The sequence below is a fragment of the Gopherus evgoodei genome, chromosome 2 (assembly GCF_007399415.2).
Source record: "Gopherus evgoodei ecotype Sinaloan lineage chromosome 2, rGopEvg1_v1.p, whole genome shotgun sequence".
In the NCBI taxonomy this organism is placed as follows: Eukaryota; Metazoa; Chordata; order Testudines; family Testudinidae; genus Gopherus; species Gopherus evgoodei.
The window spans coordinates 42,200,324-42,225,777 of NC_044323.1; the positions used below are offsets into that span (position 1 = coordinate 42,200,324).

General features: G+C 45.1%; 1 protein-coding gene across 1 annotated transcript in view; it reads left to right on the plus strand.

The window, feature by feature from the left end:
- Positions 1-25,454, plus strand: part of RUNDC3B (RUN domain containing 3B) — a 187,937-nt gene that overhangs the window by 96,655 nt on the left and 65,828 nt on the right. Inside the window, 1 exon segment of the mRNA XM_030550481.1 lies at positions 18,840-18,997. Within this exon segment, the coding sequence (XP_030406341.1) occupies positions 18,840-18,997 (158 nt within the window).

The window sequence follows — 25,454 nt, forward strand, 5'->3', positions numbered from 1 at the left end:
GCCTCCTACGCACATGACCGTGATTCAGATACAAACAGCCGAGTCTTCCAAGAGACCCACGGCCCAGACCAGGGACCTCACCAGTGGTCCTTCTGGACACCTTGGGCATATCACCAAGCCCAAGGTGGACCCGCAGTAACATCACGCTCCGTTCCATCGGAGCACTGGCTGCCAGAGGCCACTGTCAGCCGCCTCCCTCCTGCAGGTATGGAGGAAGCTTCCACCCACGCTCAGGACCCTCAGGTCCCACCGGGCCTTGACGTCCCCCACGATCAGAGACCATACAGGACCCACTTGTCCCGGGTCTTTCGTCTTCCTCTTCCCCTGATGAAGCGGTAGCGGGGACATCCTCATCAGGCCTGCCTCCAATTGACCTCAGGGCACACCAGGACCTCTTGAGGCGCGTCGCCCTGAATATAAACCTGCAGGTGGAGGAGGTTCCGGAGGTTGAGGACCTTGTGGTAGATATATTATCAGCGGATGCACCAACTCGAGTGGCCTTACCGTTCATTTGGTCGATTCAAGCTAAGGCAGATACCATCTGGCAATCCCTGGCGTCTATTCCGCCCACGGCCAGAGGAGTGGAATGGAAGTACTCTAAGGGGTACGAGTACTTATACGTGCACCCTCCTTCCTGCTCACTGGTCGTACAATCCGTAAATGAACGGGAGTGCCATGGCCAGCAAGCTCCTGCCCCAAAATCCAAGGAGGCTAGGCGTATGGACTTGTTGGGCCGTAAATCTAATCCACGAGGGGCCTCCAACTCAGGGTAGTGAACCAGCAAGCCCTACTTAGCAGGTATAATTACAACACCTGGGAGGCGGTAGGAAAATTCATAGAGCTGGTCCCGCAAGACTCCCGCCAAGAATTTAAGGCACTATTGGAGGAAGGAAAGAAGGTAGCGAGAACCTCTCTCCAGGCCTCGCTGGACGCTGCCAATTTGGCAGCCAGAACTGTGGCCTCTGGAATCACCATGAGGCGTATATCATGGCTCCAGGTGTCAGGCCTGCCACATGAACTTCAGCACACTATCCAAGACTTGCCATTCAATGGCCAGGGTCTATTCTCCGAGAAGACGGATCCTAGGCTACAGAGTCTGAAAGACAATCGGGTGATTATGCGTTCGCTCGGGATGCATATACCGCAGACTCAACGAAGATCCTTCCGCATCCAACCTCAACCCCTTTCCCCCCGCCTAGACCAAGACAGGACTTTGGCAGGAGGCAAGGTTGAGGCAACAGAAGACGGCAGTCTGGACCCCAAGGGGGTCCCAATAACGGTCCCTCCAAGCCAACGATGGGATCCAAACCGAACTTTTGAAGATGCGCCCGAGGACGGTGTACCAGTTGGCTCCCAGGATCCTTTTCAGTTTTACAACCACCTTTCCCCTTTCCTCCCTGCGTGGACCCAATTAACCTCAGATTGTTGGGTCCTATGCACGGTAGAATTCGGATACCACCTCCAGTTTATTTCACTCACTCCCTCCCTCCCAACCCCCCTCCTCATCCCTCTTCAGGGACCCCTCTCACGAGCAATTCCTCTTGCAAGAAGTACGGACGATCCTTGCCATGGGAGCTATAGAGGAGGTACCAGAGGACTTAAGGGGCAAGGGGTTCTAGTCACACTATTTCCTAATCCCCAAGGTGAAAGGAGGCCTCAGGCCTATCCTAGACCTGTGAGGACTGAACAAGTTCATGAAAAAGTTGAAGTTCCGCATGGTATCCCTGGGGACAATCATCCCATCTTTGGATCCTGGAGACTGGTATGCCACCCTCAACATGAAGGACGCATATTTCCACATTGCCATTTACCCTCCACACAGACGGTACCTCCGGTTTGTGGTCAACCATTAGCATTTTCAATTTACGGTCCTTCCGTTTGGCATCTCTTCAGCCCCTCGGGTATTCTCTAAGTGCGTGGCTGTAGTCGCTGCCTCCCTCCGTCGGCGTCGAATACATGTCTTCTCGTACGTCGACGATTGGCTCATTCAGGGGACCTCCGAGGCCCAAGTCACCAATCATGTGGGCGTAGTCAAGGACCTCTTCATGCGACTAAGCCTAATCATCAACCTGGAGAAATCTACTCTAGTGCCCACACAAAGAATAGAGTTCATTGGGGCCATCCTGGACTCCAATCTTGCAAGGGCCAGTTTACCACAACCCCGATTTCAAGCAATAGTATCCATTTATACAAAGCCTTCAAAACTTCCTGACAACTTCGGCTCACACTTGCCTCGGCCTCCTTGGTCACATGGCTGCCTGCATGTTCATGACCAGGCATGCCAGACTACGTCTGCGTCCCCTTCAAACTTGGCTCGCCTTGGTTTACTGCCCAGGTAGGAATGCTATAGACATGGTAGTCACCATTCCCCCAAGCATCCTAGGCTTCCTCGACTGGTAGCTGTCACCCTCCCTGGTGTGTGCAGGACTGCTGTTCCATCCACCACAGCCCTCCATGTCCCTGATGACGGACGCGTCATCTCTCGGCTGGGGTGCTCACCTCGAACATCTTCGCACTCAAGGCCTTTGGTTGTCTCAGGGGCTGGCCGCTACACATAAATGTCCGGGAGCGAAGAGCAGTCCGCCTGGCATGTCAGGCATTCCAGCAACTCTACAGGGCCGATATGTCTCAGTGTTTACAGACGGCACAAAGGCCATGTACTACATAAACAAGCAGGGAGGGACACTATCGTCCCCCCTTTGTCGGGAGGCTATCCAACTATGGGACTTTTGCATAGCCCACTCGATAGACCTGGTAGCGTCCTTTCTCCCAGGAGTTCGGAACACTTGGGCAGATCAACTCAGCAGATCCTTCCTGTCTCACAAGTGGTTGATTTGCCCAGACATAATACATTCTGTCTTCCGAAAGTGGGGATTTCCCCACATAGACCCTTCGCTTCCCTCGAGAACAGGAAATGCCAGAGGTTTTACTCCTTCCAAGGTCTCTCCCAGGGTTCAATCTCGGACGCCTTCCTGATTCCATGGAAGAACCATCTACTTTACGCCTTTCCACCATTCCCGTTGGTTCACAAGGTCCTCCTAAAGCTCCGCAGGGACAGGGCTCGCCTGATCATGATCGCCCCTGCGTGGCCCAGGCAACACTGGTACACCATGTTGCTCGACCTGTTGATAGCCAACCCAATCACCCTGCCTTGTCATCCAGACCTCATAACTCAGGACCACGACAGACTTCACCACCCAGACCTGCAGTCCCTTCACCTCACGGCATGGCTCCTGCGTGATTAACCCAGTCAGAGTTACATTGCTCTGCCCCAGTGCAACAAGTACTCCTGGGTAGCAGAAAACCTTCCACTCGGTGTATGTATCTGGCCAAGTGGAAGCGTTTCTCCTGCTGGTGTGAAACACAAAATGTTACTCCCATCGAGGTCTCGATCCCCACCATCCTGGACTACCTCTGGTCTCTCAAACAACAGGGCCTAGCGGTATCATCTTTGCGGGTGCACTTGGTAGCCATTTCGACCTTCCACCCAGGAGAAAGTGGCTGCTCCATGTTTTCACACCCTATGGTTTCCAGGTTCCTCAAGGGCTTGGAGTGCCTATACCCCCAAGTACGCCGTCCTGTCCCTACCTGGGACCTCAGCCTAGTCTTAAACAGACTTATGTCTCCACCATTCGAGCCATTGGCAACTTGCTCGCTGCAATACCTGTCCTGGAAGACAGTTTTCTTCGTAGCCATTACATCGGCCAGACGAGTCTCCGAGCTTCGGGCGCTCATGGTGGATCCACCGTATACAGTCTTTCACAAGGACAAGGTGCAGTTGCGACCACACCCAGCGTTCCTCCCTAAAATAGTATCGGCCTTCCATACCAATCAGGACATCTTCCTTCCGGTCTTCTTCCCGAAGCCGCATTCTTCATGACAGGAACAACAATTACACTCCCTAGATGTCCGTAGGACGCTCACATTTTATATCGAACGGACGAAGCCCTTTCATAAATCGCCCCAACTCTTTGTCGCAGTGGCAGACTAAGTGAAGGGCCTACCTGTCTCCTCCCAGAGGATCTCCTCTTGGGTGATGGCGTGCATCCGCACTTGCTGTGACTTGGCTCATGTTCCCTCGGGCCATCTCACCGCACATTCTACTAGGGCTCAGGCTTCATCTGCTGCCTTCCTGGCCCATGTACCAATCCAGGAAATATGTTGCGCAGCTACCTGGTCCTCAGTCCACACCTTTGCTTCGCATTATGCTCTGGTTCAACAGTCTAGAGATGACGCAGCCTTTGGCTCAGCAGTTTTGCATTCTGCTACATCTCACTCCGACCTCACCACCTAGGTAAGGCTTGGGAATCACCTAATTGGAATGGATATGAGCAATCACTCGAAGAAGAAAAGATGGTTACTCTCCTTTGTAACTGTTGTTCTTCGAGATGTGTTGCTCATATCCATTCCAAACCCGTCCCCTTTCTCCACTGTCAGAGTAGCCGGCAAGAAGGAACTGAGGGGCGGTTGTGCCGGCAGGGGTATATATCCGGTGCCATGGCGGCGCCACTCCAGGGGGCGCCCAGCTGACCCATCGAGTGTTGCTAGGGTAAATATCTTCCAACGAACGTGCACGCGGCGCGTGCACACCTAACTGGAATGAATATGAGCAACACATCTCGAAGAACAACAGTTACAAAGGTGAGTAACTATCTTTTCTCTTGGCCCTTCAGGGACACAGTCCTTCCTCTCTGTGCTCCCAGCAGAGAACTTCCTTTCTCTGCCTTGCAGCTCGTTTTTTATATAGGCCTAGTTGCCCCTGATTGGCTGCTCCTCTCAGCCCTCCTCTGATTGGCTGCCTCCAGCGCAGCCTCACTAGGGCTGCTTTTAACCCCTTTTTGCCAGTGAGGGCAGCTGTCCCATCACAGGGAGACCTACTGTTATTAAAAAAAAATCTGCTTAATGGCTTCATTTAATAGAATATTTAATTCCAAAATTTTAAATAAAACCCTAGAAAAGTAAAGTATGGCGAATAAAATATATAGGGGTGGATGGTGTGTGGATAGTCTGGAGAAGGAAAATCATAGGGCTATACCTGCTCCACTAAGCACTCCCTTAGCGGATGAAAAGGAAAGGGATAAAGGTGGATGTTCATTTTTCAGCCTAGCAACGTTCTACTCTAGTGCAGAGTCCCTTTCAAAAGGAAATAGAATCATAGGTTGAAAAAGGGCAAGCTATATAGAATAAAAAGATGAAATGAAACTGGCTACATCTTCGATATTTCCCTCTATCCCCCTGAAATTTCCCACCATTGCTAACACCGGTCCAACTCCACCACTCATAGCAATGATGCTACCATTAGGGTAGCTAGAGCTCCTGTGGGCTCCACGATGTTTAACACCATGATACCTCGCACTGATCAGAGCAGTTCTAAGGGTGCATCTACACTGCATCTGGGAGGTATAATTTCCAGCTCTGCACGTTCTAGTTCTGATTAAGTTAGCACACTAAAAATAGCAATGTGGCTGTGGCGTGAGTGGCAGCTCTGGCTAGCTGCCTGGGTATACTCTTGTCGGAGCTCTGAGATCCTAGGTATGTACTTGGGTGGTTAGCTTGTGCTGCTGTGGCAGCGTTGCTATTTTTAGCCAGTTAGCTTGATCAGAACTAGCACATATATGTCTACCCAAGTGGGAATTACACCCCCTCAGCTGCAGTGTATATGTACCCTAAAGTATCATAGCGATATGTCTACACTTTGAGCTGGAGGTATAATTTGCAGCATAAGGAGACATACCTGCACTAGATCTGATTGAGTGAGTGTGCCAGAAACAGAGTGCAGCAGTGGTGGGAAGGACTAGCTGCCCCAAGGATGTGCCTAGCATCTTGAATGTGAATGTACTCATGGGAGGAGGAAGGGATTTGGGGAAGGAGTTGGAATAGGGGCAGGAAGGGGGTGGAGTTGGGGCAGGGACTTTGGGGAAGGGGTTGGAATGGGGTGGGAGTGGGACTTCATGGAAGGGGTGGCGTGAGGACGGGGCTGGGACCAAAGAGGGATTGAGCACCCACGGGAAAGAGGGGAAGTCCGGCACCTATGACACTAGCTCAGTCTTAGCTAGTGCAGGTACATCGCCAGCTCTAAGTGCAGATATACCCTAACACAGTACTTTTGTTTATACTAGTGGCTCATCTTTGCTACCTCTGTTAGTTACAGCAGTGGGAATTTTTTTTTTCCCAAAAAAATATAGGTCTCCCAGCAACATAGCACTGTCCACGCTGGCGTTTCTGTCAGACATATCTTTATTAGCTCCAGTGGAGGTAATGCATTAAAAATAGAAGTGTGGCTGTGGCAGCATGAGTTGAAGGATTGGCTAGCTACCCTGAATATAATCCTATCTGAAACCCTAAGTATGTACTCGAGATTGCTGCATGTCTATTTTTAGTGTGTTAACTCGATCGGAGCCAACGAAGGTGTGTCTGTTTGACCTGGAAATTACACTGCCAGCTCCACTATGGACATACCCTCATAAAGAAACGAGGCACAGTATGCATTCATTCTCTCTTCTTTTTGATGTTTTTTCTTTTGTAAAATTGTGTGGTGGTGGCATTCCAAAATTTTTGGCAAACCCAATTTCTAACTGCTACATTATTTTTACTACTTTAGATCTCTCAGGTTTTTAGCTATTCATCTACATTATATGAAGAAAAATATAGTTTTGCTTTTTTAACATAAATATAGAATGATTAGTCTCTCAATGTTGCTGGGTAGTCTGTTCTGTTTGCTGTCTCAGATTACCCTGGTTACCTTCTTTCTTCTTAAATTTTGATAACCAGAACTAGACACCACACTTAAATCCTGTCTGTGGGGGTCTGTATCTCCTTGCTTTGTAATTCATTCCTCTGACTGTATAAACAGTTATCTTGTTTGCATGTAAACTGCAAGAAAAGCACAACACTCCTGCTTTTCTTACATGCTGTTTTTCAGGTATTTCCTTGCTAGCTTCCTCTAGTTCTATTTGAGAAAGTAAACATTCTCTACACTTGGAAAGCCTTATTCTATGAACATTTCTAAGCTCTTCTTTGAATGATGTCCTTATGGGTGCTCCACTGTAGGCGCAGCGGCACTCCCTATGCCTGGGATTGGAGATCTTGTGCTGTCTGACAGACACTGATGATTAAGTGCATCTTTCCATTCTTGAGCTGTGAGTGGGACACACACATAGTGGTGTGCGGTACAACCGCTCCCCCCAGTTCCTTCTCTACCACCTTTTGGTCTGGGACGGAATCCACAGCAGAGCCTGCCTCTCCTTTTTTTACCTCATTAGAATAGTACTTACCTTTCAGTTTTAGTGTGGTTTAGTTCTTCTTCTTCTTCTTCTTTCCTCTATCAAAAGAAATTTTTTTGTTTTTGCTTTACCTTTATTGTTACGTCATAGATTAGGTTTTTGTTTCCCTGCATCCCACAAAAGTGTTCCCAGTGTAATGACTTGACTGCCTGGGTCTGAAAAGACCAGAACATTTGGTTATGACTTCTCATGGAGAAAGAACTACGTCCAGCATCAGACTCGGGCCCGGACTCTCCCCCGTGCAGCTTTCATGCTCTGCCAGGTCATCCGCCAGTCCTTATTTCCCATGTTCCTCTAAGAGACAGTTCTCTTTCTCACTCTGAGACAAAGCCTGCCAGAACACCTTCCCCTGTAAGGTCAGTCACTTCAACATAATCTGACAGGGGACATAGCTCTAGGGCTCGTCTTAGTACCTCCAGGACTGGCATGCAACAATGGTCTTAGGACCATTACCGGGCAGAACTGCAGCCCTCGGCACCATCTCTTGGCTGTGGAGACTGAGGCAAACTGAATTTGGCAGCTAAGGCACCAACAAAACCGCTGCCACCGGTGTCCTTTTCGGCACTGCCGAAGCAGTTGGCACCACTGAAGCCTTTGGTACAGAGCAAATCCTCAGCATCACCGGAATGACCAAGTCCTCAGCACTGACCAAGTCTTCAGCTCCACCTGTGCAGGCTGTTCAAGAGAATGCACCTCTCCACTGAGGATGGCACCTCCTCCCCAGTGATGAGGAAGAGGACTCCATTGTGCTCTCTTATTTGTGACAGGCCCTAATGACTTCATCTACTCATCCTCATTATTCACAATCCACATCTAAACCACAATCCTGGTATGACCACTGTGGATGCAACCACATGTTCCACTCCCTTCACATTGGCCATATTTGCACCTTTGAGCCATATACATGGTACAATTCGGGAAGCCTCCCATGGAGCAAAGCTGGAGATCTACACCTTTCCCTTCTCCATCGGTCTCTCGCCCACCAGAGACTGAACCTCCATACTGGGTGAGGTGGAAGTACAGGAGGAGGAAGCTCCACCAACACTATATTTCTCCTCTTCTTCCCGTGATAGCCTCATCATGCCCCCACCTCCTGCTGCTGAGGACTTTAGGCACTTTCAGGAATTATTCCATGGGATTGCTGACTCCCTCCGGATTCATACTGGAGGAAGTGAAAATCAACAGCATAAATTGCTTGATATCCTGCACCCATCTTCTTCCTCCAAAATTGCCCTATCAATGAGGCTTTTCTCAATCCCGCGAAAGTGCTCTGGCAGACCCCAGTGTCCATCCTTCCAACCTTCAGATAGGCAGACAAAAATGTGGAATTTCTTTTCTTGTTTCATACCCCAAATTCTATAGTAGTTAGTGCGGTGCAAGAGAGAAGATGGCAATATCAATCTAGTCTCTGTCCTGATGGGAAGATGGAGAAATGCTTAGTTTTATTCTGGTGCAAGACTTATTCATCTGCCACGTTCCAATTTTGACTGTCTAATTATGAGGCTCTTATGCTCAAGTACAACTACCTCAAGTACTCCAAAATAGAGGAATCCTGCCATAACCTTCCTGAGACATAGAAAGAACAATTCCAGGTGCTTATATCTGGCCCATACAGCCCGACAAGCCTCATTAACTCTGCGGATACCGCTGCCCACTCCATCACAACTGCTGTATTCATGAGGCGTGTGTCATGACTACACCTCTCAGCCTTTCCTAAGGAAGTACAGACCACCATTGAAGACTTATCCTGTGTAGGTCCCAAACTATTTGTGCAGCATATGGATGATTCCCTACACTCCGTTAAAGACTCCTGAGTTAGTGTCTGCTCCCTCTGCATTTACACACCAGCACCAAAGAGACTCCTGCTCTTGACCACCGAAGTACACTCCTCAGTGGCACTATGACTCTCAGCGCCGACAAAAGCCCCCATACAAAACATAGGCCTCTCTTCAAGGAGCTACCTCTCATGAACCTCCAGCCAAGCAAGAATTTTTAAGGGTGTGGTCAAGGCCCCAAGAAGTCTCTCTTTGTTCCAGTCATACCAACCATCTTCGACACCCCACCAGTTTGGCGACCAATTAGCTCCATTCTTTCCATCATGGAGATTAATTACCTTGGACAAGTCGGTTTTAGAGATAATCAGGGAAGGATATTCTATCCCTTTCCTATCTATCCTGCTCCATCACACTCCTTCCCTGTCCCTCTTCAGGGATCCCTCTCACGAACCCATTCTACAAGAAAAAATAGATCATCTTCTGCAGTTGGGAGCCATAGAACCGGTTCCATCCTAGCATAGAAGAAAGGATTTCTATTCCTGTTTTCTGATCCAGAAGAAATCCGGTTTCTAGTGGCTAATCCTGGAACTTTGAAACCTCAACAAATTGGTCAAACTGCAGTGCTTCAAAACTGGTTCTTGGCCCTTAATCTCCAAGATGCACATTTCCATATTGTAATAAAACCCTGCCCACAGATAGTTTCTCCAGTTCACCGTGGATACCAATCATTGTCAGTACAAGTTACTGTCTTTTGGACTGTCAGTGGCCCCTCATGTAGTCTCCAAAGTCCTTGCGGTAGTCATTGTCTACCTAAGAAAACAAGGCGGCATCATCTTTCCATACTTAGACAACTGTCTCCTCAAGGCTCCATCCAATCTGAAGCTCTTCACACCATATGGATCCTGATGGACTCTTTCATGAATCTAGGCCTCCTCGTGAACTTGGAGAAGTTTACTTTAACACTGATACGACACCTGGAGTTCATCGGTGCACAACTAGATGCCATACAGGCCAGAGCTTTCTTTCTACCTCACAGATTCTACTCTACAGTGGATCTTGTATCCAAGTTACAAGCCTGTCCCCAGATCTCTGCTAGAACTTGTCTCCAGCTACTAGGACACATGGCAGCCACCATGTTCATGGTAAAGCACTCAGGGTTACATATGCAGCGTCTTCAGGCGTGGCTCCATACAGGATATGTCCCTCAGTTACAGCCTCCACAAGCTGTTTTCCATTCTGAGGATAGTCAAGGATTCACTACTCTGTTGGACATAGATATTCTTGGGCTATATTGGGGTTCCTTTCCTTCAGCTGTCACTGACCATGATTCTAACAGTCAATGCCTCCTTAATCAGTTGGGGAGCACACCTTCACACTCATAGGGCAGATAGATTCAGTTAAAGACTATCTTACACGTCCACCGCCTAGAGCTATGGACGGTTTGCAGTACCTGCCGACATTTCCTCCCATTGTTGCACATGACACCATCAGAGCTATGATGGACAATATCACCTGCATGCTCAACAGGCAAGGTGGAGTGAGGTCCCACTTGTTATGCTCAGAGGCACTGAAATTATGGAGCTGGTGTTTCCAACATGACATCACCATCTCAGCTGCATACCTCCCTGGACACCAGAACATTGCTGCTGAATCACTGAGCAGGAGATTCTCCCATGATCATGAGTGAATCCTTTAGCTTATCTTAAACCACAACATAGTTCCCCAACATAGATCTTTTTGCCACAGCACAAAATGCCTGATGGCCTCAATTCTGCTCGAGAGTGGGACTGGGAGACGGATTTCTGGGAAACGCATTCCTCATCACATGGGATGCACTACTTCTCTGTGCCTTCCCTCCCTTCTCCCTTCTGTGTACTCCACAAGGTTCAGAGATGCTGAGCCCATATTCTTATAGCTCCAGCATGGCTATAACAGATCGGGTATACGTACCTCCTTCTTATGCCGGTATGCTGACCAATCTCTCTCCATCCAACTCCGTGACCCCTTTCATAGGAAGGGGTTGCATCCTCCATCCCAATCCACAGATTCTCCACCTCAAAGCCTGGCTCCTCTGTGGTTCCGGGATTCAGAAATAACCTGCTCAGACACTATTAAACAGATACTCTTGAATAGCAGGCACAACACAACTAGATATGCTTACCTTCACAAATGGACCAGGGTCCAATGCTAGTGCACCTCTCATCAGGTTGATGCCCACATGGGTGGTGGCTGCCTAATGCACATGAATAGAGCTGGTGGATAATCCCGATTGCTTAAAGTCTCTCATCATTGCCACTTAGCCTGGTCTATATTTTAATCTTTAAGCAATCAGACTTATCCACCAGCTCTATTCATGTGCATTTGGCTGCCATCACCACTTTTCACTGCCATCTTCACACACCCACTCACGAAACATTTCCTGAATGGTTTCCAAAAATCTTTATCCTCACACATGAGAACCAGACCCTGGCCTCGTCCTGTGCTCTTACTAAACCGCCATTTGAACCGGTGGCAACATGTTCCTAAGTTCACTTATCAATGAAAATGACCTTTTCTTGTCACTATCACCTCTGCCTGTTGAGTCAGTGAAATTGGGGTCCTTATGGTATATCCCCCATACACACTTTTTTTCATAAAGACAAAGTTACATGGCATCCACATCCCAAAATTTTGCCTAAGGTTCCATCATCTTTCTATCTTAATCAACCTACCCATCTTCCTTGCTTCTTCCCGAATCCTCAAAGCAACCAACAGGAGGCAGCACTGCACACCTGAGACGTCAGGCGAGCATTAGTCTTCTGTGTGGACAGAACTAAACCTTTTAGAAAATCACCATGTTTGTTCCTTTCAGCAGCTGAAAGATGCAAAGTCTCAGCCATCTCTAAACACCTGTTCAACTGGATCTCACAGTGTATACATCTGTCCTAACAACTACACAATTTGCAACCTCCTACTGCAACGAGAGGACATTCCACGGCCTCGCTTTCCACCTCCAATGCTTTTCTCAATAATGTCTTCATTGATGACCTTTGCAAAATGACCACATGGGCATCACCAGATACTGGCCCATCACTGTGATGGATTCACTGTGCAGTGCCACCTGGAACTGGGGTACCACTGAACCCTCTGACTCACTAGCCTGCAAGCTGCAGACGTGCTCCCAGTTCTACACTTCCACTACCATTCACACAGGCAGGGACACACTCAGCTGCAGTTACATGCAGGCTGACTAGCCAGTGCATAAACCAGCGATAGAGAGGCTACCGCTAAAATAACCACCGGCTTCCCAGCCTAGGATCCCAGAGCTATACCATCCTGTCCTCATCAAAACCCTGATCAGTATGAATTTATTGTCCAGTTTGCCTCCCCCTCAATGTGGAGAGGAAATTCAACAGCCTTTGCCCTTGAGCTAAGATTTCCAAGCTCTCAATTCAAACTCACTGGTTTAGATAAAGCAGAAACAAGTTTATTAACTACAAAAGATAGATTTTTAAGTGATTATAAGGGATAGCAAACAGATAAACAAAAACGCGAGCTAAGCTTAATATACTAGATAGATTGGATATGAATTAGCAGTTTGTCATCCTGACTGATGATACAGGCAGGCTTGCAGATTCTTAAGGGACAAGCTGCAGTTGCTTTGCAGCTTGAGATCCCCAGGTTTCAATACACAGGATAGAAATCCCTTTAGCCTCAGTTCAGCACTTCCTCCAGTTCAAGTCTTTGTTCCTTAGGTGTTTCCAGAATTTCTCTTGTGTGAGGAGTGAAAAACAGTGTCACTCCCTGCCTTATATAGCTTTAGCATAGAGCGGGAACCCTTTGTTACAAACTTGATTCTCAGACCAGCCTGTGGAAAAACACAGGCCCCCAGAATGGAGTCCAGAGTCATGTTGGGTGGTCACATGTCCTTGCAGAGTCATAGCAGCCATTGCTTACAGGCTGGCTGAAACATCCACAGGAAGGCTCACCAGGTAGGGGATAAGCTTCTCTTAAGTCCTATTGTTTTCCATAATGGCCCGTTATCCTAAATGGGTCCTTCACTACCAGCTATTTAGACTGGAAGCATTTTGCCTAGTGGGTGTCACCCAGGTGTGACTACATGTGAAATACAAATACATAGTCAATATTCATTACGTTAGATACAGAAATGATTCATGCATACAAATAGGATAATCATATCCAGGAAATCATAACTTTTCCAATGACTCCTTACATGCTATGTTTTGTACAAAATTGCATTATAATTATTGCATAATCATATTTTAATAATATCACTATGAAGAATATGGGATGCAGTGTCACAATCACTACGCCATGTCTCGTGATGCCACAGCTGACGCTCTCCTGGGACATACAGTCCCATCATCTGCAGTAAATGCTCCTCCAAAGCCTCAGCCTTCCAATTAGGGGCACCACTTTAGAGTCATCTACAGTGGAGCACCCATAGGGATATCACTCGAAGAAGAGAAGTTTGCTCACCCTGTGCAGTAACTGAGGTTCTTCAATATATGTTCCCCTATGGGTGCTCCACTACTCATCCTTCTATCTGGTTTGGAGCTGACACATGAGCTCTGTGGCAGAGAAGGAACTAGGGGATGGTCGGACCACACAGTGCTAGATATATGTCCTGCTCATGGTGCAAGAGTGTGGTCCGACATGCACTGCTGATGAAGATCTCTGATTCCAGGCACAAGGGGCTCTGCCGCACCTACAGTAGAGGACTCATAGGGACACACATCTCAAAGAACCTCAGTTACTGCACAGGGTGAGTAACCATCTCCTCTTGTGTTTTCCTGCCCTATCTTCTATTTGTATATTAAGTATTCATTACAAGTGATAAATATTTAACTTTTTATTGCTGTTTTCATGTTTAATTTGGTGCTATGAAACTTTTCTTTTGTTTCAATTCTTTTTGTAGAGGTTGAATTGCAAATATTTTATGTCAGCTCCCATCCACTTGCTGTGTAGCTTGATTCTGATTCTTTTATATACCTTTAGTGACTTTGGCAACTATTACTTAAGTAATAGAGTTGTAATCAATTTCTGGGGAGAATTTTTTTTTCCTTTCAGTGTTCATCCATCAGTCACAGTTTCTTGGTCATTTTATCTAATTTATCTTTTCCTCCATTTGCTGCTTCCATTTCATGGAACACAGATTGCTTGTTCAAACAAGCATTAATAACCCATAAGATGCTCTATTATTGTGTCAGGGACTACTATGCTCCAGTTAAGTGTTATGTTCATGTCTGCTCACTATACTGTTAAAGTAAAATAAAAAATAAACAGGAATACTCTGTTCTATGCCAGCAAAATATGAACATTTTTGTAACTTTTGTTCTTCTTTGAGTAGTGTCCCTATGAGTGCTCCATGTTAGGTGTTTGCGCCCCCTGTACCTTTGACTGGAGATTTCTCATAAGAATATCCATAGAGCCCACATATGCATGTTACTCAGTCTCATGCTCTGTGCCATTGTTATATAGCACTGTGCAGGCAAACTGCTTTTAATTCCTTCTCAACCACCTCAGCCTGAGACTGAGCCTTTTCAGTTGTCTGCATTGAGGTTTACCTCAGCTGTGTCCCTGTAAGTCTTTTTTAGTAGTTGGTTTATTATAGTTGTTCTTAATAGTAATCAGTAGTTCAGCTGTAGTAGTTCAATTTTTTATTTTTTTTTAAATGTAGGTAGTTTCTCGCTCCTGGGAGTTTTTCTTTACTGGGAGGATATAGTATACCCAGTTCTCCCAGTTACCATTGCTGGAAGGCAGTCCTGTGCATCTGTTGTCTCAGGGAATCTTATATTTCCCAAAAGTGCAACTTCTGTCTGGCATTAAAATCTAGAGCCGGAAAACCAGGGAGATCAAACTTCGACTTCTTATTGCTACTCTTGGTCTCTGACCCAGGCCAAAGGTCCCCACCCTACCCTCACTACACTGGTCTCTGAGTAAGTCTTCTGCCTCCACTGTCTCTGAGCCACACTCCTCAAGGATATCTAGGAGGAAGACCCAAGATTCCTCCCATAAGACTCCTGAAGACCATCTCCCAAGTTCTCCAGGAAGGGATTCAACCTTGAAGAAGTTTCAGTCTCTGCTGACTGCAGCCACTTTGGCACCCATTTCTCTCTGATCTAGTACTCATGAGGCTGCTGGTTTCTCTGGTACTGAGGGCACTGTTAGACCTAAGGACTGTAAAGTCTTTAATTCTGAGAAGTCATTGGTACCATCAGCAAAACAATCCAGCAAGAAAAGTTTTATCTGTTCTCACTTGGTATCAAAGAACCTCGCTCAAGCTCCACCTGGACTCCCCCCGGAGTGGTTGAGATTCACAGTACTGTCATTTCTCTCAGCCACTATCACTTTTACACAGGCCATGAACATGCTACCAACAACACTCTCAATACTGCAGAAGTTTCAATTTCCCCAAGACTTTGCTGTATCTGAGACACGGCAACTATTTTACAATTCAGAATAGCCAACTACTGGGCACTAGTGGTGAAATACAGTCATACAAAATACACCGAGTTGAACTCTTTTATTAAGCTGATATTATTGTGGAAGGCCATCTGCTCACAATATGTTTGTTGGCCTCCATCAACACTGCTGATGCTGCCACCTGTTCGATCACTACAGAAGTAGTTATGAGACGGGTCTCCTGGCTCCAGCTCTTAGGATATCCAAAGGAGGTCCAAAATTTGATAGGTCTTCAATCTTTTGATTTTATTTAACTGTTCGCTGACAGTATGAATGAATCTCTGCACCTGTTAAAAGACTCCAGGATACTTTTGTGTTCTCTCAGGATCTATACACCTGCCCAGAAGAGAAAGTTTAGCAAGTCCCAGATGGTGCAGAGATCCCATCCCACCCAATTCTTGAGTTCCCAGAGATCATACAAACTTCAACATAAGAGACAGGTTCCAGAGAAGAAAACCATTTGCTTCTCAACCTTTAATCTCGCAGCCTTCCATCTCCAAGCACAGGTTTTGGAAGGTTGGTTGAGATCCTGAGTTACCATTCCCATTCTTACCAGCTGCATCGATTCATCTGGCTTCCTTCCTTCAGTGGCTACCTTTACCGCTTCCAGTGGGCATGGACAAGTGAGTTTTGGAGATCATCTCTACAGGGCATTCCATCCACTTTACTTGTCTTCCACCTGTCAGCCCCTTCTTCCCTATCCATCTTCAACCACTCCTCTCACAAGAATCTGCTATGACAAGAAAGAGATGCTCTCGCCTACTCTTGGGAGCTCTATAACCAGTTCCCATGTGGCACAGAGGGAAGGAGTTTTATTCCAGGTATTTCCTGGTTCAAAAAAAAGAACAGTGATTGGAGACCCATCCTAGATTTAAGGCTGCTCAACACCTTCTTTGAAGGCACACAAATTATAAGTGGTGACACTTGCAGCAGTAATTCCGTCACTGGACCTAGGGGATTGGTTCTCAGCCCTCAACCTTCAGGACACACATTTCCATATAGTGATCCACCCATCTCATAAATGATTCCTATGTTTTACTGTCCATCTGGACCATTTTCAATATTGGGTGCTCCCTTTCAGCCTATCTTCTGCCTTAAGGTCTTTTTGGGTCATGTCAGTAGTAGCGGCATACCTCCACAGAAAACTGCTGTATTTATATCTTTAAAGGTCTCTGTAAAAGACTGTTTGTGTGAATGAGGAATGTATGCATCAGAAAAAGATAAGGTGTGAAGGCCATTGTTATAGCCAGATGGTCAAGGAAGGAGGAGTGAAAAAACTTAACGACACCAGAGAACTATCAATGCGCACCCATAATTAAGGAAGGGCAGTTTGATGACCCTGAGGTGGAGGCTGGCATCCCTAAAGACAAGACAATTGATTAAATCAAAATCAGGACACACTAACCCTCTCGGAGGTGTTTTGAAATGTTAACATCAAAAGATTACACCAATTAAGAAGTAACCGGTCACAAACTGACACAGCAAAATCCATAGACTTCAACAACAACAAAAACTATAAGAAAAGGATGCTAAGTTATGGGACTTAGAGTTCATCTTGCCACAACTCCAGGAGCATCAAATCATGACCGACAGAGCCTGACTTCCCTTTGTGACCAATCTAGCTGGGCACTAGATCGATCCAGACTCTGGACTGGTAACTATAAACAGCAACTGGCAGGACTGTGTAATCCTGCTCCTACACAAGCTTTTACCAAAAATATCTTCCAAGTTCCATATTAAGTTCATCTTCTGGTCCTCCACGCTAAATGTCGCCTAAGCAAAGAAGAGGTGCTGTTATATACTTGATGTCAGGAGAGCCCTGGACTTCTATCTTGATAGGACTAAATCTTTTAGAAAGACTGCCAAATTATTTGTCTTGATTGCAGACAGATCAAAAGGGTCTCTGGTCTCTAAACAAAGACTTTCCAACTGGCTATCCGACTACATTAGTTTTTGCTACCACTCTTGTAATATCCAAGCACCCTCAAACAAACACACACTCTCTCATTCTAAGCCTCTACAGCCTTTCACAATAATGTTCCCATCACTGAAATATGTAGAGCCATGACTTAGACCTCTATACATATGTTTGCTGAGTATTATGCAACAACTCATGACCTAAGTTGCCTGTAAGCTGCCTAGCTGCCTATTTAGTGCCATGCAGGCACTCAGGGAGCCCACCCAGGACCTGCTGCGGATGGGGAAGGGGTGTCCCTCCTTCCAACCTGCCAGGGTGCTCCTCCCCCGGCTCTAACTGGACCCAGGCTGCCAGAATGGCCCAGACCCAGCTGTGGCCAGGGCGGCCCTCCCCCGGCCCAGTCCTGCTGGTCCGGGGGAGTGGTGCCTATCCTGCATCTCCAGCCCCAGAGCTGCTGGGGCAGGGAGAGGTGCCTCTCCACCCTGCCCTGCCCCAGCCCCGGTGCTGCTGTGGGGGGGGGGGGGGAGAGAGAGAGAGAGAGCTGGGGAGGGAGTCCTCTCTCCCTGTCATAGCCCTGGAGTACTCTCCTGCACCCTAAACCCCTCATCCCTGGTCTCCCCTCAGAACCTGCATCCCCAGCTGGAGCCCTCACTCCCTGCACCCAATCCTCTGCTCCAGCCCTGAGCCCCTCATCCCTGGCCCCAACCCTCTGACCCGCCCTGAGCACCATCCCACACTCCGAACTCCTCAGCCCCACCCCCACCACATGAATTTTGTTATGTGTACCAATATGAAGGTGATGTGTCACACATCACCTCCATATTGGTGCACATAACAAAATTGATTCCATGTGGGGAGAAAAATTAGAGGGAACACTGCACGTGACTCTGCTTCCAATGCTGTGTTTGGCTCAACTATATTTTCTTCGATATTGGAGTCGATGTTGAAGCTCCCTCCTCCTTAGAGGAAACTGCTAGTTAGTTATCTAGACTTGAGCACCCATAGGGACTCTACTTGAAGAAAAAGAAATGGTTACTCACTCTGTGCAGTAACTGGTTCTTTGAGATTTGTCCTCCTTTAGATGCCTCATTAACTATCTTCCTTCCTCTTTGCTTTGGCGTTCTCTGCTGTGGAGCTTTGCAGTACAGAAAGAACTGAGGTTGGTTCACTTGTGCAATGCTATATAACAATGGCAGGGAGAACGAAATTGTATAATACACATGCATGGGGTTAATAGACACTGCTATGCGAAATCTCTGATCAAAGGTGCAGGGGATGCCAGTGCACCTGGAGTGGAGCACCCACAGGGACTCACATGTCAAAGAACCACAGTTAGTGCATACAGTGAGTAACCATTTCTTATTCTCTAAAGGTTTTTGTTTATTTCTGCATTTTCAGGGTTATCTTGAAGAGCTAGTACGCCTTAGAGAAACCCAGCTGGCTGAATCTGTCTCACAAAACAAACTGCTGCTACAGAGGATTGAAGATATGGATCTAGCCCATAAAATGGAGAAGGAACAGCTGGAGTACATAATTGTAGAGCTTCAGGACCAGCTGTAAGTTAGACTGTGATGGAGAAACTTTGCTAGAGTAGTAACAACATCTCTCTGGTTTCCTGTATTTTCCTGTATGATTTATATGAATTTCTGGTCCCATGAAAACAAGTAAGACTTAATCTTGAAGTTGAAGTAGTTCTCCTTTTTATAAATGTGGAATTATTTTTCATCAGCTGACAAATTTTATATTCAAAGACGGCTGCCCTGCAATAGTATAGAATTCTAAAGTTGTAAGAAATTTTAAAAAGCAACTACTTAAAGATCTAAGACAGCTTAGCTGAAAACAGTTATTCCTATTTCATCATACATTTTTCTAATTAAAATTGCTATACTGCATTTTATCACTATTAGATTTAAATTCTGTAATGCAAAGCATTTTGTGGGAGGCAAAATATTATTTTGGACGTAGTAAAAGTTTTATTTATTGGGGAAAAAGATATTTCTCCTTCACAAATACACCTCCAGAGACTCCTGCTTTACTATTCTATTCTGATCGTATGGTGCTCTGAAACACTAGAAGCAGTTCTGCTAGAACTGAGGGCTTCATTATTTGACATGCCATGGGCTTCTCACCCATGCTTTTATGTCAGATAAAAGGGCTGGAGCAACATAAAGGGGCTTTAATTAAACTATCTTAAGTATTTATGTGGCCCCCATTACTATAGCATCTGAGAGCCTGACAATTTTTAATGTATTTATCCTCACATCATCCCTGTGAAGTACAGAAGTACTATCATCCCCATTTTAGAGATGTGGAAATGAGACACAGAGAGAACAAATGACTTACTGAGGTCACATGGGAAGTCTGTTGTGGAGCAAAAACTAAACCTGGGTCTCCAAATCCCAGTCTAGTGCCCTAATCACTGAATCATCCTTCTCTGGGTCTGATAACCTGCCTCCAACGATGGGAGAATTCCCCCAGGGAAAGGAAATAAGGACAACAGCCTCAGGATCTCTTCTGAGACATTTTGTGAGCTCTAACATAGGGGTATGCTGGGATATAGCTGGGTGATTGGCAGGGCAACAGCACATAGCACTGTGGAGATTCTGGGCAGCATCCCCAGCTGAGTCATAAGTTACACCAGTGTCCACTTTGGCCCCTGGAGTAGCCTAGGATCTGAAAGATTTCAAGGGTGGCTTAAAGGCACCTTAGGCTTCTCCTGGGCTGTGCCTCTTAGAGGTGCAGCCCTGAATCTCACTCTGTATGCATTTTAAGATGTCTAATTAATAAAAAAAATGTTTTTCTTCCACCTTCTATTGGATCATGGAACTGCTGATGTTTGTAACTTGTGCATTCCTGCTGAATTTCACAGAATAGTTTGTATTTCATTTGTGATGATTTCAAGGCTTCTAGAGGTATTTTTCACCCCTTCATTTTCTCTGATCAGGAGAAAGTCTGGCTCCAAGCTGTGCGAGAACTGCCTGTACTAAAATTCTATTACTGGCCCACAGTTTAGCAGTTATGGCTAATAACTGGTCTTTAATATCCTAGAGCAAAACTTTCAAAAGTGGCTACTGATTTGTGAGGGTGCCAACTTTGGTCTAGTTTGATATTTGAAGGTACTAAACATCTGTCATTCCCACGGATTTCCACTGGAGTTATGGGTGCTCAGTATAAAGGGAAGGATGTATGACTAAATTCGGCACTGTTTTGAAAAACTCAACCTTCATTTTTTTTTTCTCTTGGAGTGTTAGCTAACTCAGATGCTGGAGTACGAATATGTGGTGCTTTTTAAGACAAAAAAAAAAATCCCGCCTTATATGGCCATTTGTGATACCATCGTTGGGGCTATTGGCTAAGTCTCATTTCATAAATGTAAGGCAGCTACTTAAAGATCCATGTACAATTTTACACAAATTTAATGTTGTGACTGCAGCAAATCTATCAGATTTACTTTTCCAAAAATGAGTTTGCAAATTCAGTTACTTACTCAACCCAGAGAGTTAGAGGAAGGGCAGAGAAAATGACTTAGAGGAGGAACCTGAGGGTGAAAACTAGCAGCAACTGGCATTCTCTAAACATAGTTCCTCCATATTTGCCCACCCTTGATCTTTGCTTCATACTTAAACAGAAACTGAGTTGGTAGGGAACCTAAACGGCCTTGTTACTTCAGTTTGCCTGCATTAAAGCATTAATTTGGTCAGTTGCTATTAACATTATGAAATGGTTGAACCTGTGTTTATAGAACTCCAAGTACAGACAGGAATCTTAGTTTTATGTGCTTCCTCATCTCCCCCCAGCCTCACTATTAGCATATTAAAGTAGTGAACTGTGTGCTGCAGTTTCTTGTACTAACAGCCGTAAATAAGCTTGGGATGCTAATACTTCCCTAATTCATATAGGTGTTGAGGCAGAACACATTAATGTTTGTAAAGCATCTTCAGATCACTGATTTAAGGCCCTTTGCTATATTAATGGAAAGTGCTACTATATTATAAAAACAGTCTCTTTCTTTTTAATGAAACTGTTCTGCTCTGCTTATGTTTTTGCTGAAGTAGTGAATTTCAGTGCTTTAACTTATTACCATTTTATTACAGCTGAAAATAAGGCTAAATACATTTTAGGTTGCTGTTGATCTTCATCGTTTAGACAGTTATGTGCTCCAGTTTGAAACATTTGGCTTTCCATTTCCTTACCTTTTTAAAAATATTCTTGAATAAAGGCATTTTTGTAAGTGTGTGATAAATCTGAAATTTGTACATGGAGAATACAAAAGGATCAGCTGTAAAAGATAAAGATGTAGTGCTATGAGAGGTGAAGGCTGTATATTTTAAGAACAGTGCACTCCACAGTGGACTTATGAAGGGCCTCTTTTTGAGTCAGCTTAATATGCCAGCTCCTGTTTATTATGTATTCTGTTCCTCTTTCCAGATAGCAACCGCTATATTTTTTTTGGGTGTGACATTTCCCAGGGTGCAACCTGAACTGTTGTGTCCCTTAGCTCTCCAGCCCGGATGCCTTTTACTCTCCTTTGCTAGTGAACAGCATGTAAAGTCACTCCCAGATGAATACATGAATGCTATGCCCAGCCAGCCATGAAGAGATACAAGGTGACACCTGCATATCCCTCAGTCCCAACCTTACCCCTTTCACCCACCGCCACCCTCCGGGAAATGTGTGTCTTGTACTGTTCAGTAACCCACTGGATGGTACAAGCTCATAATTAGTCCATCATTCCAACAAAGGGTAATGAGTATGCACCAGCCTCATTGACCTGAGTAGAAATTTCCCAAACACATCAATCAAACACACTTTTTAGATAAAACAGCAAAACAAGTTTATTAAAGAGAGAGAGAGAGAGAGAGAGAGAGAGAGAGAGAGAGTTTCAGTGATTATAAGTGATTAAGGCATATTGGTCAGGATTGGTTATAAAAGAAGTAAGTTAAAAATGCAAGCTAATCTCTAAATTTTACCAAGCTAAGTGATCTTGAAAACAGCAACAAAAAAGTTTTGTTGTTTTTTTACTCAAAAGCTTACAGCAGTCTGTACTAGTGGGAAAGCCTTCCAGCTAAGACCCCTTTCCTAATTCCAAAAGCTTCCTTTTTTCTTGCAAGTGTTGTAGCTGCCGTGAGCAGAACTGGGGGAAAGAGGTAATTTGTGGGTTATGAGTTCTCCATTCCTACATCCTTTCCCATACTTTGAGGATTACCCCCAGCTGGGGTGTAGACAAAACAGTCCCCTGTGTGACCAGTGGTGCTTGGGGCAGTCCTTACTGGAAATGTCAAGGTCAGGGCAGACTGCAAAAGGGAGAGCAGATACTGCCAAGACTGGAGGGTAACACTGAAGTTAAACTCTCCAACCAGTCACCAGCTGTGCTTCTGATCTCCCACACTGGTTATCAAGAAGCAAAAGAAGAAATCACACAGCTCCCTTTATTGCATTCCAGTCCTCTGGCTCCCAATCAGCACCTAGGTTCAGTACAATGAGAAGTTATTTAAACAACTCTGTTCACATATACAAAATGTTCTTCTGACCCCAAAGGGTTAGTCATGTTACCAGGTCAGCATAGGTTTGGATCTTACTCAAAATACCACACTGCCAGCCAATCATTTAGTGTCTAAAACTAAAGGTTTATTATAAAGAAAAAAGAAAACAAGAGAGATGTTAAACAGTAAAACAGTCAAAGACTTAAAACGTACAAAGACTTAAAAGTCCATCAGGTTCCTAGCAGTATTGGTGAGTTTGCTGGCTTGAAAGTCCCTCTGGAATAAATCCACAGCTTGGATGGGTCATTCAGGCCTTGGCTACACTCACACTTTACAGCGCTGCAACTGGGGTGTGAAAAAACACCCCCCTGAGCGCTGCAAGATACAGCGCTGTAAAGCGTCAGTGTAATCAGGGCAGCAGCGCTGGGAGCATGGCTCCCAGCGCTGCACGCTACACCCGTAAGGGATGTGGTTTACATGCAGCGCTGGGAGAGCTCTCTCCCAGCGCTGCCGCTCTAACTACACTCACACTTCAAAGCGCTGCCGCGGCAGCGCTTTGAAATTCCAAATGTAGCCATACCCTTAGTCCTATGTTCAGAGCTCAGTTTATAGCAAAGTTCTTCTAGAGGTAAGAAGCAGGATTGAAGACAAGATGGACAAGATTCAGTTGTCTTTTATAGTCTTTTGCCATGCAGTTTGTGCTTCTTTTGTTTCAAACACAAGCTGCCCAGCACATGGCTTGGAAGATTTTTCTGTTCATAGGCATGGCCCTGTATGCCTTGCTGAGTCATAAGGTGTATCCCTTGCCTTCTCTCAATGGGTCAGTTGTGTAGCTGATGGCCCATAATGGGCCATCAAGCAGGCAGTGCTGATGTCAAACTGTCTGGGAGTGTCACCTGGAAGGATAGCACAAGTTTTGTAATACAGGCATACATATTAATACAAAGGTGATACAAACACAGAAATGTGATTATCATATTTAGCAAATTATAACATTTTTGCAGATATCTTACATGGCATATCTGGCATAACTCATTGCAGTTTAAAAATATTAATGTTCATAATATCCTCAAGTGTCTTACTCTCTCCCCTGCTGGTGAATGGTTGTTTTATCAGTTAATAGTTTTATAACACCTATGGTCAGTTCTTTGTCTATGAAGAGCTAGTCTGTGGGTGTTCCCCAGAATTACAACATATTTCAGTAACAATCATATAGTAAAATCTCGTAGCTTTTACATGCAATGTTGTTACACACATTTTAACAGGACAATAACGTTCAGCAGCTTGTGAGTTTTCAAATAATATCTCACAAATCATACTTTGTACAAAATATCAAAATAACACCCTTTTTAAAGCAAAAAAGTATCATCTGGATATTTTTGTTGTATTTTGCTTCTCTCAGTGAATGGTTGGTTTAAAATATTTAGTTGGGAATCTCCATCTTTCATTATTAAATAGATATAAAATCTCAGTACCATGCACAGAATGCAGAAATGATCAATGAACTGTTAATTAATCTAATGAATATCCTATGTCTGGGTTTCTTCAATTGTTCCCTAAATCCTTGCAGATTTTTTTCCGGTATCTAATATGTATAAAATGTGACTGTCCTAGGCTGTAAGCATATATACAAAAAACTTTATTACATTAAGAATATTGTAAACTAGATAAGTAGAACATCCACCTCTCCCACAAAACAATTGATCAAAACATAGTAGGAAAAACTAAGCATGACAGCATGCCCCAAAGGTTAGCACACTTGGTGTTTTTTGTGTTAAAAGGCAGCATATCCCAAAGTTAAGGGTCCTGCCTTGAATACCACCACAGTTGATTTCTATTAAAATCATCCTGTCCTCAGCTCTTCTTTAACCAGGAGGCTAATAAGCTTGAACAGCTCAGTTGGTCTGAACTGCCATAGTATTACACATGGAGATGGGTAGTCTAAGGCAGCTGGGACCCAAACCATGTAGAAATATACATCAAAATAAGTAGCATCAACTATTTCCAGAAACAAATACAAGCCTGTGTAGATCACAAAGAACAGACTTAATATTATTCCCTGTGAGAAGCACAGCTAATGAAAGCTCACAGATATATTTTATATTAGCTGGCATTTCCAAGTGGTCTTCACTTGTTAATCAATGTAAATTGCAGTAATCCACTACAGAGGTGGGAAAAGCATGGATCTATGAGTAGGTTTGCATCTGAAAGAAAAGATTACAGCTCTCTCACCAGCACTGCTGACTGGATTTCTGGTAACAGCTATGGATCCAGCAAGAGACAAGATCTAATTTAGATTACCAAAAAATAAGAGGGCTTATTTTGTTGAAGGAATGTATATAATTTTTATTTCCTACAGTTGCTTTCTTGATGCATCATCATCAAACTCCCATTTTATCCTGATTGTGCTTCAGCAGGCTAGGTCTTATCCCAGCAACAATTTGTTAAACACTGGAAAAGCCAAGCAGTTATCCAGATCCTGTGAAACGGAGATGAGAAATTCATCTACATATGGACATCATCTACATGC